This window comes from Plasmodium malariae, assembly GCF_900090045.1.
Source record: "Plasmodium malariae genome assembly, contig: PmUG01_00_18, whole genome shotgun sequence".
Classification (NCBI taxonomy): Eukaryota; Apicomplexa; class Aconoidasida; order Haemosporida; family Plasmodiidae; genus Plasmodium; species Plasmodium malariae.
The window spans coordinates 3423-23747 of NW_021638289.1; the positions used below are offsets into that span (position 1 = coordinate 3423).

A 20325-nucleotide genomic window follows, 5' to 3' on the forward strand; every position below is an offset into this window, starting at 1 on the left:
AATTAATAATGAGTTACATACTTATTTCTGTAATAAAATAATTAATGTGAACTAATAATTACAATATATATAAATATATATAATAAACATATCAATAATTGCTTAATTCTTATATATGAACATACAGATAAGGGAATTTTTGATGGACAAGTTAAAAAAATACTATCTTAGTTTTTTTGTGAATTAGAATGTTTTAATATATTTCTATCTGTAGTTTTAATTATTGTTTGAGCTTTAATGTAAATAATGGCTTTGGGTATATTAAAGTATTCTAGTAAATTCGTATAAGTATATGTTTTTGTACGTTATTATTACTATATAAAAAGACAATTTATACAATTTTATCAATATTTTGTGTTAATTTATATTTTAACTATAATAAGATTTCTTTATATTTGATCTCTTTCTAATATAAAATGATTATTTGTTGGTATATTTAGATAAATGTTTAATTAGATTTATATTAAAAAAAGATATATTACATTTTTCGTTTAACAATTAAATGTGAAGGTATTGTTGTATTGATACATATATATTATATGAGGAAATATTTAATATTTATTATATAAATAAGTTTATTAATAATGTGTTATAGAACTTATTTATTTAAACGTCCTCTTAACAAACATTTATATTTTTTTAATGGTTTAAAGAGAAATATAGATATATATTAAATCATTATTTTTATTAAATATTTCAAGTTATTATTTTTTATTTTCTACGATATAAAATGATTATATTAGTGAATTAAATGTACTTATATATTAACAAATAATATGAATTATTTTTTTTTTTGCCTTTCATAATAGTAAAATTTTAAATATATCCATATGTCACTAAAAAAGTGAATTATAGTTAGGTGTCATGGATAAAATATATGTTTTCTGCATTCATCTAATAATTTGTATGTAATATTATATTTTATTTCCTCCTTTTTTATGTATAAAAATATATCAATTGAAGAGTTATTATTATTTTAAAGGTGTAAAAAAAAATATATTTAAATTATATTGACAAATACTAATACATTTATATTTGTAATGTAAATTTTTAGATAAAACGATAATAAAAGAAGCATTATTTTTTTTTGATAATTCATATGCATATTATATTGTTTTTTTTTAATTAGATATGTTTTATTTTAGTTTTATTAAAAAATTTCAATATATTATTGTAAAAGATTTTATTAAATAAGTATATTAATTTTATATTAGAAATATCAATAAATTACTTAGTTTTAAAAAAAAAAAAGGAAAAAATCTATTAATATTTCCTTTGTAAAAGTAAAAATATTTTTACTACATTTTAGACAATAATACTGAAGGAAAAAATGAATTAGTCTAATTGAATATAGTGTTGAACACATTACCATCTAAAAATAAAATATATTAGTATACAAAATAAATTTATAAGACAGAAATATAAGAAAGAATATTGGATCTAGAGGCGAATGATGATATAATAAGATATTTATTCTACTACATATATATAGTAGCATAATTCATATATAGTGTAAATATATATTAAGGAAAAAATATATTTTTTATAAAGAACTTAATTTATTTGTATATTACTGCTTAATTGAGTAAAATCATAAATAATTTAAAAAAATATGATTTATTTTTAAAAAAATAGACTAAAATATTGTTTAGAAATCATAAATATTGAAAGAAAAAAAAACCTGTATTTATATTTAAATGTTTAAGAGGAATATGTTAGATAAAGAATTTATTTTTCTTAAATAATATCATAATACAAATATTTTTGTTTTTAAACATTTTAAAAAAGTAATGGATTATATTTTTTATGGCAATATTTTATATGATGTAAAATGTTAAATACTCAAATCATTGCAATATAAAAGATAGATAAGGAGGTTAAATATATGTTGAGGTAAAAGTATAAATAATGTAAAACTATAAAAATATAATGATATTAATTTTTGTAATATTTTAACATTTTCTAATGCTGTTTATTATTACCTTGTATAAATAATTTATTTTAAATATAACTACAATATAACCATATATTTCAGATTATTACAATAATATTTTGTGAGTATATCTTTTTCATAATTATCGCTGTTTAAGTTACACATATAGAACAAAAAAATATGCGTATAATATATTTTTTGTTTATAATTTTTTTAATAAATGATTATTGTTTTTATGTTTATGTTTATTTATTTTAGTTCACGTTTAATACTTGTTCCTGACATAACATATTTTTAAAGGAATATATAAAAAATAATATATTTTCTGAAATTAATAGAAAAATTACTAAAATATACATTTTAGTAAATTATTTTGTCTTTTACTATTTTTTGTGTGCAAATTATTCATTATACATATTATACTTAATTGTAAATTCATTTCATTTGGAATATTCATTAATTAATATAATTGCATGCAATATTTCTATAAACATTTTATCTTTAACAACACTTGTTCTTTATCCTTTTTCTACCATATTAGTATTTCTTCTAAATATATATATATAATAAAAAATTAAAGTATAATGTACTCGAACATAGAGATTTTTCATGGAGAAATGATGGAATAAATCAAAATTAAAAATTGTAATTTTTAAAAATAATAGCACAAATATAAAGAATGAATTATTGTTTGCTTTATAGTGTCTATATCTTTATAGATTAGGTAGTATAGATTAAATTCATCATTTTAAAAGAATTATACACCATAAAATATTGTCATTAAGGAGAAACTAATGCTCCTATTATAAATGTAATAATATACAACGTTTTTTTTTTATTTTGTTATTATAATTTTTATAGTGTTATAATAATTAATGTTCTATAAAATATATCTAGATTTTCCTAAATATAATGTTTACAAATTTTGAATTATTATTATGATAACAAGCTTAAAATTATTAATTATTACGTTAATATATTGAAGGATATATTATATATGTACTCCACATTCTATGTAGTAGATAAACACAATATTTACATTTATTATAACAACCCTTACTTATTTCTTATTTTATTCCGAAAATAATTAATAAAAGTATTATCTAATTAATACACTACGTTAAGTTAAATATATATTTAATTATATACGAACAAATTATAGTTAATTTATTTTTAAGAAACTTATTTTTATATTAATATAACATTATTAGTTATACAATATATTTCTAAAGTTATGTTACTATTTATATGTAGTATAATTAATTCTAATTATATATATTTTATTATGTTTTTATGAGAGAATTATAAAAAAAAAATTTTTTATAAATATAGAACTGTTTGTTATTGGAAGTATATTATATTTTTGTTAATATTTTCCTTAATATAATATAGTATTAAAGATATACATAATGGGACACAAAATTAATATAATAATATTTATTAAAATTGCTGAGTTTATCATTTTATCATGGATAAGCAATTTTAGTAATTATGTGGTAAAACAATATAATATATGTATAATATTTATTATTTATAATTTTTTTGTTTTGTATTAATCATTACAATATTTTACCATTAGTTTATTTATTCTAATTAAATCTAATTATTTACTTTGAATTTTTAGTGTATATCTGGCAAATCTTTGGACGGAAACTGTAAGTATGATAGAAAAATAGATATAAAACGTTATATATTATTAGAAAATATAAACATAACAAAGATTCAGATAATATACTTTTAAAAGAAAGATTCCCAAATATTGAAATTGACAAACAGAAAGACTTATCTCATGATGAAAAAGTAACGAAAAGAAAAAATAAACAATTAAAAAAAAGTTTATTAAATAAATCGCACTACTATACAGAAATAATAGATTATAATAATGCAATTTTTGATGGAAAACACTTCCATTTTGAAAAAAAATGGATTAAAAAAAAAAATTATGATGATTTTCTTGATAAGAAGAGGAGAATTTGTGATATATTATTAAAAAAATAAAATTTAGCAGTTACGGATTGGCAGCTTTTATATTTTTTCTTTTTATGTTGATCGGAATAGGATTGCCAATATTACGTGGATTAGGGTATATGGAAGGAAAAATAAATATTCCTTTTAGTTCACAAGAATTGCTTGATACTGTGAAATCTATTGTAGACACTCTTTGTCCAGAAAAATATTCTTATCTAATAATGTTCTCACTAATTATCTTTATATTATCTGTCATAATTATAATAGCTCTTCCTAAGATCTTAAGAAATAATGAAAAATACAAGAAAATTAAGTTGACGAGAGAGTAACATGAACAATAAGGTATTTTTATTTTCATATAAATTAATGATTAATAAGAATTATTATATGTAATATGTTTATTGTTATATACTTTATAGTCATACCTATTATTGATATAATTTTGTAAATATACATGAGTATAAGGTTTTATTTTTATACGAACATTAATAAATTAAGTTTTTCGCTTTTTTGTATATTTGAATGTTTTAATGATTTTGAATTTGTATTATAAATTATGGTTGCATTATATTTATATATTATTGCTTTATTTATTTTTTGGTGTGTTAAAATATATTGTGATTAAATATGTATATATTAAATCAAAATGAATATATAATATTAAAACTAACATATATTTATTGGTACTATTTAAAATTCACCTTTTAAATGAAAATACTTGTGTTGTTTTTTTTATCTTATTCAATTCTAAAATGACTACTTGTATATGTAATTAGAAAAGTAATGCTTAGTTTTTTTTTAAAAATAAAAATATCATTTTTTGATTTTAATCAAGCAAAGTAAATGTATTATTTTACATATATTTTACTAAAGGAAATAAATATAATTTTTATTATATAAAATAATTTTTATTAGAAATATATTATAAAATATATTTATGATGTAATACTTTTTAAGAAACCTTTTTTTTTTTCATGATATACATGGGAAATTATAATGTATAATAAAATAACAACTTTTTTAAATAAGATTTTGCGTTTTTCGTGTATGGATAATGCTTTAATATTATCCCTATTACTATTTTACTTTATTTTTTAAGCTTATATATATTATTAAATACATAATTAACATATTTTAAAAAGACAAATATATAATTTAGTGATTTTAGAAATGTAAAGATTTATATTATTATTATATATGAATAAGAAAAAGTAAAAATAAATAAAAAATGAATTTTAAAAATATTTTTTTAATCTGGTAAACAAATTTTTTTTGATTCGTCTATTTTTACATATAAATGAATGCAAATTTTTTGTATATAAAGTTTTTTTTCTTATTATATAAAATAAATTATTAAAATTTGCTGAATTTATAAGGGAACTAATTAAATAATTTTTATATATTAATTTAGTTAAAAATATTTTAATTCGGTATGATATAAGAAAATTAGCAAGGAAGTGATACGTCTTTATTTTTATATTTTATTTTTGTTATATACCTTATTATTAAGTTCTCTGTGCACACATATATATATATGGTATAATAATTAATTAAAGTAAAATAAAAAAAAATTATTAAAATATAACAAAATTGTGTCCTTATATTTAATAGTTGGTGAACTAAATACTGAGCACTTCTGTATATAATAAATGTATGATAACTATAATGAAATCTTAATTAAAAATAATACTAAACGCTTCCTTATCATAAAAACTTTTGGATTTGTTATTTTTATATGAAGAATTCAATGTTTTTTTTATGTTGTAATTTTTCAGTATTATGTATTCTTTTATTTTACTATTTTGAATGTCATATTAAGTAAATCCGAAAAAATTATATCTAAATTAATATCTAAAATGTGTATATATAGTAAAATCTAAGGCCTCATATATTTATATGCAATAATTAAAATATATCAATATTCTAAAATTTCTAATTAACAAAATAAAGCGGCACTTAAAATTTTTATGTGATTAGAAATGGGAGCTTCCATAACTAACAGATAAAATATACAGTTATATATATAATTAGTTTCGAGGAGGCTATATAAGCAGAATTATCTTTGAATACTCAAGAAAAGGATAATTATCTTTTAATATTTCTGATTCTATATGTGTTATTATATTACTACATCATTTATGGGAATATTTAAAGAATATTTGCTTTGGTATAAAATAAATAGAAATAAAATATAGACAAAAAAACGCTATTTATTTTTATTATAATTCATTTTAATAAAAAAATTATAATTATAATGTAATTATATATATGTTCTTTATTTATCCTATATCCATTTGTTTACTCCTCTTGAATATTATACATATAAAATGGTATTAAATAACATAACAAAAAATTAAGTATTGTGCTTAAAAAGGATATATATATGAATTAATAACTAATAAATAAAAATATTTCTATTTAAAATACATCAACAATATTATTTTTTTCTCTTATAATCATGTATGTATATCTTTATTAAAATTCCACATATAATAGCTGCAACATGAAGGAACAATGATGAAATGTTCTATATTAGGTTAAATTTTTAATTCTACATAACTTTTAAAGAAGAAATAATTGGAAAAATATTAGATGCAAATTCTTATGAAGAAAATGTATAAATTTTTTATTTTTTAGGTAATTCTTTTATTTCAAATTTTTTTTTTTTTTTTAACTTGTATAGCAATATTATTGGTATAGTTTTCAATGCTTCTTTTTGTTTTCCCCTATTATTCTTTTTCAATATTTACGTAATAAATATTATTTAGTATTAATTTATAATAAAATTAATATATATTGAATAATATTTTGTGATTTATTTAATTTTTAAAATTATTTGTTTTGAATCCTGGATAAAATCTTACGTATAAATGTATTTTTGCGCTACTATTTCTTAAATTTGTGCTGATTATTTGTTAATTTTTTTTTTGAAAAATATCTATATTAATATTATTGTAATTTTTATGAACTTTTATTTATTTCTTTATATTTTAATTAATTTTATTTATTAATAAATATTCACACGTATTCAAAATTCATATCGCTGAGTATTAGATTATTTAATGCAATTAATATAAACTGCAATTTTTGTATTATATATCTCCTTTAGGCTGATAACTTATATTATGAAAACTTTCTCCATGAATTCTATTAACTTCTTCTTGTATGTTTTGTAAGAAATTTGTTGTTTCTTCTTCAAGTTCAATTATTGTTTTTCTTTTTAAACGACTATGTAACCAAGATTTCAGTGGAGTAAACTATATGAAAAAAGAAAATACGTATACTTAAAAATATAATTATTTTATTCTAGTAATTTTTGAAAATAAATATAATCATCGAAGTATTATATCCTTACTATAACGTATAGTTTTTATTAACCTTATATAAAAAAAATAAAGTGAATAATGTTAGTAATGCTATAGATGTTGTTAAACTGGCAACAAATATATAATCTACTTGTGTAGGTGGTAAAATATGTGGTAAACCAGAACAAGGTGATACATTGCGCATTTTATTATCATATGCTTTTTTGAAATTGGATAACTCCTCACAAAAGGCATCTTCCTTATTTTTTTGACATCTGTCATAATGATCAATATAAAAGATGTAACAGTCTTGAATTTGATTACAGTAACCGCCATTAGATATACCATTTGTGCCATCATATTTGTGAAAAGCATCATAATAACTATATAGTTTTTTAAGATTATTTAAAATATCAGGTTTAATTTCTTCGAATTTTTGCTCACATATATGACCAAGTTCGGAAGAAAATTTATTATATTCATCAAACCAACTAGATAACTTATATTTTTCATCATTATTTATCCAGTAATTCAAGTATTTACAACGTCTTATTCTTTCAGAAAAATAATCCTTCTTTATTTTCATTAAATACACTCCAATTTCTTGACAAGCTTCTGTAAAGTTAGGAACATTCCTAAACACTGTAGCACATTTACTTCCAGGATTTAGTTCAGTAGTTCTACCATTAAAATCTTCAATAGCCTTATCAAAATCCTCTTTGTATCTAAGAAATAATTCCACACAGTTATCCTAAAAATAAAATAAATTAATAATAACATTTAAATAAGCAAAATCCCGCTTATATGAAATATATATTTATCTATTTCTATAACAAAGAGATCTTGAATACAATTTTATATATAACTAATATAATATAAATATAAATTTTACGTTTTCTACTACAACTCCAGATGCCATTGTATAAAAGAATATATGAATTAAATAAAATAAATTATATCGATATCATGTTAATATATATACAAATAAAAGAAATGCTCCATAATACATTTATATATAGTATATTCCTTTTGTCGTGCATAAAATTTAAAAAGAAAATCCTTAGAAAAAAGTCTTAATTAATTTTTACTTAATATTATAAGAATATAGTACATTCTGTATAATATAGGATAAAAGTCATTAATTATTAATATAATAATTTGGAAAAATATATTACTTTATTGTAATTAAAAAAAATTTATACAGAAATATTTTTCCAATTTTTTATTATTCATATGGGGATTATGTAGTTGTGTATATATATTTTACAGAAAATTAAGTTAATTTTAATACATATTTATATAAATTGTACATTATATTGGAATATCTATATAGGAATCTACTTTGATTTTTTAATATATTATAAATATATGGATAGTATTTCTTTCGAAAGTATAGTTTTTTCGCTCTTATTGATTATCTTCTGTTTCTAATGTTAAAATAACACCATTCAAATTATTTGCATTAATTTTTACTGTATATTATAATAATATATATGATCGTCAAGAAACAAAACTTCGTGATTATTGCTGAAATTAAAATTTTAGTAAATGAAGGAGGTATTTAACTAAAATGTAAATATTATATCTGAGAATAAGTATTTTTTTTTTTAAATTAAAAATATAACCTTTTAAAAAATTAGTTTTTATTATAAATGTATTGTTCTCTGAGTAAATTACATTGCATAACTATAAAATAATCCCTTAATTCTCTCCATTCTATTGCATATGAATGTTAAAGTTTTAAGTTTATTTTACATTTGACTATGTATAATATATATTTTTATATTGTATATATAAATATATAAAAAAAATAAGATATTATCATAATATAAATTGATTATTATCATAAGTTAATGATATAAGAAAAAAATATTTAATATTTTCTAAAGGGTTTAATAAAATTTATTGATGAAATAATTTTGTATCTGCAGAATAATAATAATGTAGATTCATATATCAAATAAAATTTATCAATTTAATCTATATAGAATACATCCTACTAGAAAATATGTTTACAGAAAACGTTTATCCTTCCCTTAGTAATAAAATAATTCTAAAAAATAATATCGTAATATATATTTTTTTTTCTATATTTAACATTATTCTATTTATCTCTATACTTTGCTAAGTGAATTGTTCCATATAGCATTTATTTCAATGTATAAAGAGAATTATAATAATATATTCCTATTATTAATGTACATTATATACTAATTTAGATTCCAAATAATTAATAATTATACAAACCTGTTATTTTAAAGCAATTGTATTTGGAACGATGAAAATATAAATAATTATTTTATTTACAATCTTAAAAATTTATGTTTACATATGGAGGTTTCTTCTGTTTAATTTTAAAAATCTTTTTAGGAATCTTGGTTAATGCTTCCCATGCTTGATTATTGTGTATAATTTTCTCACAACTATAGGATTTTATTTTCTATAAATGTAAATATCTTATTTAATTTATGTTAATTTCTACAAAATCCATTGTTTACTATTCCAAAATAATTGTATTTAATAATAAAAATAAATAATTCTAAAAACGGTATTCTCAATTAAAACTTATATAAACATATTTGTGCATATAGTTAATTTCATATGTCCTTAAAACAAATAAGAAATAACTAAAACTATATATTAAACGAATAATGAAAGAATAATATCATCTTACACACATAACTGAACGGATATCACGTATACAGCTCTATAAATAGACATAACACGAAAATTTCATGAAGGGAATTATAATTTTTTCTCAATGATAGTTATTGTTTAGGATGGTTAAAATTATTGTTGTTTCTATGCATAATATTTATTTTTACTCTATGGTTTTATTTTATGATTACATATTTTTATTTTATTTTATGATTACTTATTTTTATTTTATTTTATGATTACATAATTTATTTTATTTTATGATTTGAAGAAAATTCGTAAAAAACACATTTTTGTAGATTTTAAAGCATACTATGTTTTAAAAAGTTAAGTATTCTTTTAATATGTTTACTTCTTTGATAGTAGATATTACACAATCGTTAGTATTAAATAATGTATAAAATTAAGCTTCTTATTTAATCAACTATACATTACATACTCGTATGATTTAATTTTTATAATTACCTTTATAATTTTCATAATTATCTAATAATTAATGCTAAATGCATTAATACAAGTAATATATTATTATACTACATGGAAAAAAAAATTTCCAAGTGTGATTACAAGTAATAATTGAGGTAGCAATATATTATTAACGTTATATCCAAGGTATTCTAATAAAATATGTTAAGAAACAATAGAATTAGAAAAATAATGAATAAAAATGATAATTTAACCCAAAAAAATCATTACAATTTCATAGAATTAACTTTGTTACTTTGTATTTTAATGCTTAAAATAAAATATTTAAAATAAACAAACATGAAAAATTTTATTTATATATTAAATATCATAATTTATATATTAATATAACATATATATTCCTTTGAATCCCATATATGTGTCTTTTTCATGCTATAAAGTTAATTATGAATACTTTTATTTAGATAACCTTGATATTCAAATGTTTCCAAACAAAACTGGTTATAGTGAAAAATTTTATTATTATAAAATAAAAAAGAATTAACTAATATGATATAGAATAATTAAAAGTATATGTATTCCTGATTAATAGAACGTAGTTAGAGTTGTATTTATCTTGTGTAAAACGTATTTATTTAATAATACATGAAAGTATGGCTAGTTTTCGCAAGAATATGGAATTCAATCTTTATATATTTAATAAACATATAAATATAGAAAATAATAGTAATAAAAACATAACAATGTGTTAAGCGTTAATTTTTATTTTATAACTTATAATTTAATCAGGACGGTAAAATCTTAATATTTTTATAAGATAAATTATTAAAAGTAATTTTATGTATGAACTATGCATTTTTGTGTTAACAGACATTGGTTTATATATGAAGAAAGGGTAGTTGTTATTATCTTAATAAAATATATAGCAAAAGGTTTGTTATTAGTTTATTATATTTTACTTAATATATATTATCTGGTTATAACTTTTACAGAATATCTATTAAAACATAAAATACGGTTAAAAGCATATTAAATTAATAAAAAATGTAGTATTAATTTTTTTATTTATGTACATATAAATAAGATAAAGTCAACAAAATAATAATATGTGCCGTATTTTTTTTTATTTTTAAATCGATATATTAAGATGTTATATTTTTTATTATGATAATAAAAAATTATAAATAATTTTACTGTTATGCTTATACAAATGTGAACTGAACATAAATTGTTTTTTTTTATTGTATGGTTGTAATTTTTATGATAAAATGAAAAACAAAATATAAGAAACTACATTTTCCTGTATGAATAATTCTAGTTAATGCATATTTATGTCTTATATACCTAATTTACTAGAAATAATTAAATAATAATAGAAACATGTTCTTAAAAATTAAATGAAATAAGAACTACGTATATTTCAATGAAAAATATGTTTTAATGTAATTTATTTATTTGCTCTTTTTCATATTATATGAACTCGAAAATGTTAATTTTTTTTAGTACAAATATGCTTCAGAAATAAAAAAATATATATATAATGCTAGAAAATACATTTTTACACAATATAAAATATGCTAATATTATAAGCTGACAATTAAAATATAAATGATTTACTTATATTGCTTTATATATAAAATTATATTAAGGAAATTTTTTAATATGAAATATATAAAAATGAATAATTCAAATGTTATGTAATTGTAGTAGGGGTATATACTTTTTTATTATCAGGTTTATAAAATTTTATATACCTTCGAATTACTGTAATAAGTATTAAAGCATTATAAGTTTAATTTTTTACAGTTAATCATTGTACGTATTTTTTAATATTATTAGTATTTATCAAATATTTTGTAAATGTTAAACTAAAAACGTTGTATTTTATAGTCCTAATGGCATCTTTAGGGGACATGTTTTAGGATCACATGCATTACGAAAGTAGATATTCAATATAATACTAACACAGAATAAAATTATAATTATTATTATATATAATATTTTAATAAATTTTTTTTTGGATTTAATTAAAGAAATTACTTCGCTATTTTTTTTAAAATATAAAGCTGTTTTAACTATATCTTGATGTTTAATATTATTATAGCTATTACTCGACCTATTTTGGAATAAACCTGTATTATTCTTTGGTTCTACCTTTTTTAAGGGTGTATGTATATTTTTACGTTTTTGAACATTATTATAATGTTTTAAGTTATTATATTTGTTTTTTAAATTGTGTCCAAATTGAAGTGAATCATAATGTTTTTGTAATTTTGTATATCTCATTAAATCAATAAATTCCTGATTAGAAATGTCACGCTGCATTAAATTAGTAAATATTTTTCGAAATTCATCATCATGTTCCGATAAATTTAGTCTTTCTACAGAGGAATTATCACTTTTGTATAATAAATCATTTGTTCCTTTTTTTAACATGTTATGATTTCGTTCTTCTGTTACTATTGTTTCACTACATAGTAATCTTCTAAATCCTGCACTGAGTGCGTTATTTTGATTGTATTCTTTGTCGCATGATTTACGATGTACGGTTAGATAAATATAAGGTTGCATATTCTATATTCAAAAAGAGAATATATATTATTTTAATAAAAAACATATTTTATATAAAAAAATAAAATAACACAAAAGAACAAAAACAGTATATATATAATGAGTGTTGTACCTCAGAGAGATATTTGCAAGTCCATATTAAAATGAAAAAAATAATAGATTTAGTATAAAAGGTAAACATATTTGTATTTTGTTGTATAATGAATATTTTAAATGTTCACAAAAATTTTGCAATAATTAAGGTATTAGACGTATATAATATTTAATAAATGTTTGTTTTATAATTTATTTTATTCTTTTATTATTATATCAACATAGAAAAACCTTATATATTTTTATTTAAATAAGTATAAATGTTGAATATACGGAAAAACAATAATATATATATAATTAAAAAAAAATATTAATAAGAGTTTTATTTAAAATAGTTGTTAGGTAATGTTATTGAAATAAAATTAATAAGATAAGATTTATTAAATTTTAAGAATATAAAATTTCTTAAAAATTATAACTCAACTACATACGACTTATTTCTAAAAACAACAATTATATAGACTATAAGTACATAAAATATTTCATTAAGGATATAATAGAGAAGAAAATATAGAAGTAATATTTGCATTAGTATATATGTAAAAAGTAGTTTTAGTACAATTTTGTTTAAATCCGTTGTTAGATGATGAAAAATAAATATTTTTCTAGAGATTATATACTAATTATTCTGTTATATTTTTTACAAATATTATTGATAAATATTATTAGTGAACAAAAAAAGTTATAGATAAACTTAACAAACTAATAATATATTACATACGTTTATATACATATACAGTATTAATTTTAACTATAATTTTATATTAATTAATAAAAACTATGTTTACGATATATAATTATATAATGCATAAGTAGTTTCATTTTATGTAATAAAAAATATAAGAGATTTTTGATATGTATAATAATTTAAAAATGCACTTTATTTAATCCTTGAAAAGGAAGTGTATTCATATATGAAGTGAACACTCTTAATAATAAAGTGTTAAAAAACATATTAAAATTATAAAATATATACTTTTATTGTACTTGGTTTTAAGAAGATTCCAGTAATATAATTAGAATGCAATAAGGTAAGAAAAAAAAAAAGATATATAAAAGAACATCTTTTTATGACATACATTTTTTTGTTAAACATGTTGCTCTTATTATTTTTGTACATTATTTATTTTTTTTTTTTTTGTAGTTCTTGTAATTTTAAAAAATTATTTTTATTTTAAGTATTTTTTTTTCATTTGATAAATTTATTTGATTTTTGTTAATAATTTTATATTATCAAATTCAATACGAAATCCTCATAAAAAATAATCCATGAAATCAAGAGAAATATTTTTTAAAACTATGTTAACAAAATTTGTTGTGATGAATTATGATTAATAAAATTAAAATGCTAAGAATAATAAAAGAAAGATTTTTATATAGTATTTATATGAAATATATAATTTATTTACAACTTTATGTATATTTGATAAATTTTTTTTTTTGCTCACTTTTTATTTTTTTTTTAATATATTATCAATATCATAGTTTGATACCGTAATTTAAACATTATATTTATTTAAACATGATAGAAAATTAATAAAAATTTCTATGAATTAATGAATCTTTTATTATACCATAAGAATTATATTATATATTTCTTTATTTGTTTATTTATTAAAAATATAATATATAATAATAAATTTGATATGTTCAATATGCATATTTTTAACATAGTATAAATAGAAATATTGCAATCATAAAAAGTAACGGAACGACAAAAAAGAGTATAATTAATTTAATTATATTTAACAAAATACAACTGTTTAAACAACAGATTATTGTTTTCTTGTTTTTACTTAAGATGTATAAATTCCTAGAGTAAGAACTGTTGTATAGCTTATTAAAATATTTTACTTGAATATCTAAACTTGTAGTTCATGTTATTTCGTACTTCACTTTATAATTATTTATATATTATGATATAGAATACAATCTTAAAGAATAAAATATATTCAAAATAAAATAAAAAAAAATTTGTCTTGAAGATAAATATAATTTTATTTTATGTACATACGTTTAGTTATACAGATAAATATAGAATCGTATAGTACTATAAAATAAGCTTGTTTTACATTGAATTACACTGAATATGAAACATATAATATTTATGTATGTTATGCTAATGTAAAATACGTGTTATAATTGTTATATTTAATTAATGTTGTTTAATCATATTGGATTACATATTTTCGTTCTATATATAATATATTTAATATCAAATCGTGTAATTCTAGAATTGATATATCAAAAAATATTATTTAATATTTTATCACATAACTGACTAATTAGTTAACGAACTATAAAAATTATTATATTTGTATTCTACATTAATATATAACATATTTTTATTATTGCAACTTATTAGACAATATAAAGAAAATTATATTTTTCACAGCACCTAATGATAATGTTACTTGCATCTATTTATCGAATTGTCGTTACAAAAATTATATACATGAATTTGAAATAATAAATATCATATATACTATGTTAAGTTTGATTAATAACATTAGTATTATTAATTAATATTAGAATATTTTTAACCCAAAATTCTTTTTACTTAGTAGCAAAACAAAATTTCTACAAAAGAATTATTATTTAAATTCAGGGTGTTTCTTATGCCTCACTAAAAAGTTTAATACTAATCTTTAGATAAGAAACTTTTTTAGTTCTCTTATAATCAAACTCACCCGTAGCCTATTATTTTTCATTAATATTCATTAAAAAATTTATTTTTTAATTTATGTATTTTTGTATTTTTTAAAACACTCTTCATTTAACATGTACAGTTATTTACTGCATATTACCAATGATTATTATAATTTAACATTTATAAATTAGGATTATATGTAGTGCTATACGCTATATAGTATATCGTGAAATTTATATATGTCTGATAATTTCTAGAACAATTATTAGTTAATTGACTATTTTGTTTATATAGATATATAAAAATGTTTATATTTTTTTTATTGAAGGAAGCATTATTCTCCAAATGGAGTAATATATTATTAAAAAATTTATACTGGTAAATAAGACACCATTAAAGAATTAATTCACTGTCATAATTAATTAAAGGAATAATGGAAGAGAACAATTATTTTTCACTGAAATAAATTATAGTTTGAGAAAAAGAAAAAATATGTAAAATAAAATAAATGTTAATGTAATTACTGGAAATTATTAGGTAAATTCTTCCTATATATCATTCTAATGTGCTTCTAGTCATGCGGAGCTTTTATATGTAATAAGATTCATTGAAATTGTGCAGCATCATGTAGCTAGTTAACAAAATTTAAGAATAGTCAACATTTGCAGCTGTAGAAATTTTATAATAACCATAATTACCTTTGAAAATTTGAAATTTTCTTCAAAAACTATAATTCCTTTGTATAATATATACATATACAGATTATTATATAATCACGCTTATTTTACAGTATGTACGTAAGTACTATATATATAATGACTGAAAAATGAAAACATTTTACACTTAGTAAAAGAAGTAATTTTTACTAGAAATATATAGAGGCGAAAACATTTAAAAAGTTTTTCCTTTTTTAAAAAAAAAAAAGTATAGATATACATAAATAAATTATAGTTGTAACCAAATATTTGATATATTACACCCTAAAAAAATTGAACGTGTATAAGAATATTTTATTTTTTTTATATATATTAGTATACAAAATGTATAAACATGTAAATAATATGAATAAATTTAGTAGCATTTTAAATTTAACTAATATTATAGGTTTGTCTTAAATATTAATAATATTATTTAACTATAAAAAATAATAATAGAAAAAATATGTAAAATCCATTAATATATATATAATAACACAATTCCCTTATTGAATATATATTTCATATGTAGCTAATTAGAGGTTTCAAAAGAATAAAAGGCTATATGTATAAGATTTCCTAATTTAGGGGGAAAATAAATAATTTAGTTGAAGGCAGTTATATTTTTTAGGAAAAAAAGTTAAAAAATTTTCTAGAGAAATTGAGTGATTCTAAAATTGAAAAGAAAAGTAAATTTTTAGAATGATTTATCTATATTATACAGTTTTATTATATAATTTATCTTATAAGGTATATGTATATTTTTATAAATATTTAAACGTTTTAAAATATATTTTATATAGAAAATTTAGCTGTACGTAAAAAGGATAGACGAATAAATTGTGAGGAAACGTAAAAAAAACTATATAAGTACCTTTATGTATATTTCAATTGATGTTTTCTATATATCATAACAATTAAAATGTAATAATATTTTTTTAAGGTATATTTTTTTCGTCGGAAATTTAAAAAATTATATTAATTTAGTGATATATTCCAGTTTTTTAATTATTCACATGAAAGATATAGCTTTTTGAGGATAATGATATAAAGAGATATCTTCGATGATTACCATAATTGTACGTATTTTGTTTTTATATATATTACATTATTAGTTATAAAATATAAAAATAGAAATATTGGGGTATAATGTATTTTTGTTGTTAAAAGTATTTTTAATAAAATATTATTTTTTGTATATTTATCTCGATTTACTGTATTGTATTTCTAAAACTTATTCTCAGTGTACATTTTTAAAAGAATAAAGGAAAAATAATATATTTTTTCTAATATTATAGATAGAAAAATTAATAATTAATGTATTCTTTTATATTATATTGTTATTGGTTCTATTTTGTTATGTACATATAGTATAATACATATTATTGTGAATTTATTTAGTGCGTTATATTTTTAAATTAGTGAAATTATATATAACATTTACATATAGTTATTATCCTTAAGCCACTATTATTATTATTTTTTTTATTATATTAATATTTTTTCTATATACATATAATTAATTAAAAAGAAATTTAAGAAATTAAAAAGATAAATGTATTTATTCTTAATTTAGAAATAAAGGAATAAATTTAATCTAATTAAAATATACAATTTTTGAAATTTATAGTATCAAAATAAAAAATAAATTTATATTTAGTTTTAGAATATGTATTTCTTCATATATTACGTAGTATATATAAATTTAACTTATGTTAAAAAATTATACTCAATAAAAGCTTGTATATAATTAAAGACTAATTCATGTATTTGTTACAATTAATATAACATTATATGTTTTTTTTTTTTATTATTACATTTATAATAATTTACGAATTAATATTTTATTAAAAAATATTTAGTTTTACCAAATTACAAAGTTTATAGAATTAGAATTATTAATATGATAACAATCATAATATTTATAATAATTATCCTAATATATAAAGGAATATAAAATATATATATTTTCTACATTCTGTATAGTACATAAACGTAGAATATATATATAATAAAAAATTACATATTTATTTCTTAGTTTATTTTGAAAATTATAAATAATATAATCATTTAATTAGTTAACAATTTTATATAAAAAAATTATGAATTTTAAATATTAATGAAACAATTAGAATTATTTTATTTTAGTGAATGTAATTTTACATTGTATATCTGATAAAATAAAAATAGTCCTATATAGTTTACTAAATATTTACAAAGTAATAATAAAAATATAATTTTAACTAAATTTAACAAACTTCATCCTTATGAGTACATAATTGAAGTTGATTCATTTTGATAATATAATTTAAATAGCTTATATGATGGAACAAAATACAAAATTACATATTATTATTAAAATTGCTGTTTTACTTTTTTTAAGGTGGATATTCAAATTTAACCGTGATTCGGTGCGATTATATTACTTACGTATATTTACCTTATATGTATTTGTAATATTTCATTTTTTTTTTTTTTTTGTACTATTTTTATAGAATTATATTATATTTTCATATAAAAAAATAAATATTTTCTTTGTTCATTTAGAGTAAATTTAGTAAATCTATGCATGAGAATTGCTGTATTAGTAGACGATTATATACGAGAAATTATAGATCATTAGCCAAATATAAAAAGAATAAGGATTCAAATAATATTTGTTTGGAAGAAGATATAAAAAGTAATAAAGTGAATGAACAAAAAGATATAACTTATAATAAAAAAAAGGGCAAAAGAACAAACAAATTACCAAATAAAAGCTTATTAGATAAATCGCAATACTATACAGAAGTTATAGATTATAATAATGGAATGTTTGATGGAAAGCATTACCATTTTGAAAAAAAATGGATCAAAAAAAAAGATTATGACAATTTTCTTGAAAAAAAAAGGAGAATTAATGATATAGCTTTAAAAAAAATAAAATTTAGAAGTTACGGATTTGGAACTGCCATATTCTTTCTTTTTTTCTTATTTGGAATAGGGTTACCCATATTACGGACTTTTGACTTGGTTGAGCAATCAGCTTTTACACCATTTAAAACTTGTTGGGAATTTATATATAAAGGATTAAATCTAGGAGCAATTGAAGCAGGATCATCAGTACCAGGGGTAGAAAATTTTTATTTAGCAGTATTTTTAGTACTTATGATTATATTAGCTGCTTTAATTATAGCAGCGATTCCTAAGATTTTACGAAATAATGAAAAATATAAAAAACATAAGTATATGTCTGAGGGAGATGAATAATATTAATTATACATTTTACTGTAATAATGCTATTAATTTGATGCAATATATATGATATTATTATTGATATAATCTTAATACACATAAATTTATTTGCTATAAATTTATAAATATATAATGTTATTCTCAGTGCATATTATATAATACAGGAAAAATTTTTGTTCTCCAATTTGTTGAGAATTAGAATATTTTAATATTTTATTATAAGCATTTTAATAAACAAATAATTAAATCATTACTCTATACATTTGACATAACATATATATTTATGTATTCACACTAATCTATATAATATATATATATATATATATTTGTGCTTTAAAATGATTAAATAATATAACATATACATATATTTATAAAATATTTGTGATAATTTATAATTAAACTAATAATTTCTGTTTTCTACCTAATGTCTTTCTAGTCTAAAATTATTTCCTATAGTGGTTATTAAGAAAATGTATTATTATTCTTAAGTTAAGAATAAATGTTACTTGTTTTTTATTTTAAGAAAAGAATTGCATAAAATTTGCTATATGTATATATATTTATTTTTATTTCATGAAGCAAATTAACATATATTTTATACCACATGAATATTGTAGAGTATTTCATAGAAAGTGCTAACTGTCAAAATATTTTTAAGAAAATTTTAGTTTTTTTTGAATTATATAAATGTGTAACTATGAATATATAATGAAAAATTATCTTATTTAAATAGCTATTATTTATAATATTTTACTAAATTGGTTATTATTAACCAATTTATTTAATTGAAGA

General features: G+C 18.0%; 3 protein-coding genes and 1 pseudogene across 4 annotated transcripts; 2 read left to right on the forward strand and 2 right to left on the reverse strand.

Moving 5' to 3' along the window:
* The first annotated feature begins 3611 nt into the window (after positions 1-3611).
* On the forward strand, positions 3612-4230 carry PmUG01_00037400 (annotated as a pseudogene). Its single transcript is given in 3 exon segments — positions 3612-3629; positions 3644-3922; positions 3937-4230. Coding segments are annotated over 3 exon segments (591 nt in total).
* A 2763-nt stretch (positions 4231-6993) lies between these two features.
* PmUG01_00037500 (PIR protein) lies at positions 6994-8125 on the reverse strand (the record flags this gene model as incomplete). The annotated part of the gene is made up of 3 exons (XM_029008708.1): positions 6994-7158; positions 7280-7957; positions 8099-8125. The coding sequence occupies 3 exons, from the start codon at positions 8123-8125 to the stop codon at positions 6994-6996; spliced, it is 870 nt and encodes a 289-aa protein (XP_028858921.1).
* A 4049-nt stretch (positions 8126-12174) lies between these two features.
* PmUG01_00037600 (Plasmodium exported protein, unknown function) lies at positions 12175-13042 on the reverse strand (the record flags this gene model as incomplete). Its single annotated transcript, XM_029008719.1, has 2 exons — positions 12175-12864; positions 12974-13042. The coding sequence occupies 2 exons, from the start codon at positions 13040-13042 to the stop codon at positions 12175-12177; spliced, it is 759 nt and encodes a 252-aa protein (XP_028858922.1).
* Positions 13043-18623: 5581 nt separating this feature from the next.
* Positions 18624-19548, forward strand: PmUG01_00037700 (fam-m protein; the record flags this gene model as incomplete). Its single annotated transcript, XM_029008730.1, has 2 exons — positions 18624-18710; positions 18847-19548. 2 exons carry the CDS (start codon positions 18624-18626, stop codon positions 19546-19548), a joined length of 789 nt encoding a protein of 262 aa, XP_028858923.1.
* Between the last annotated feature and the right edge of the window lie 777 nt (positions 19549-20325).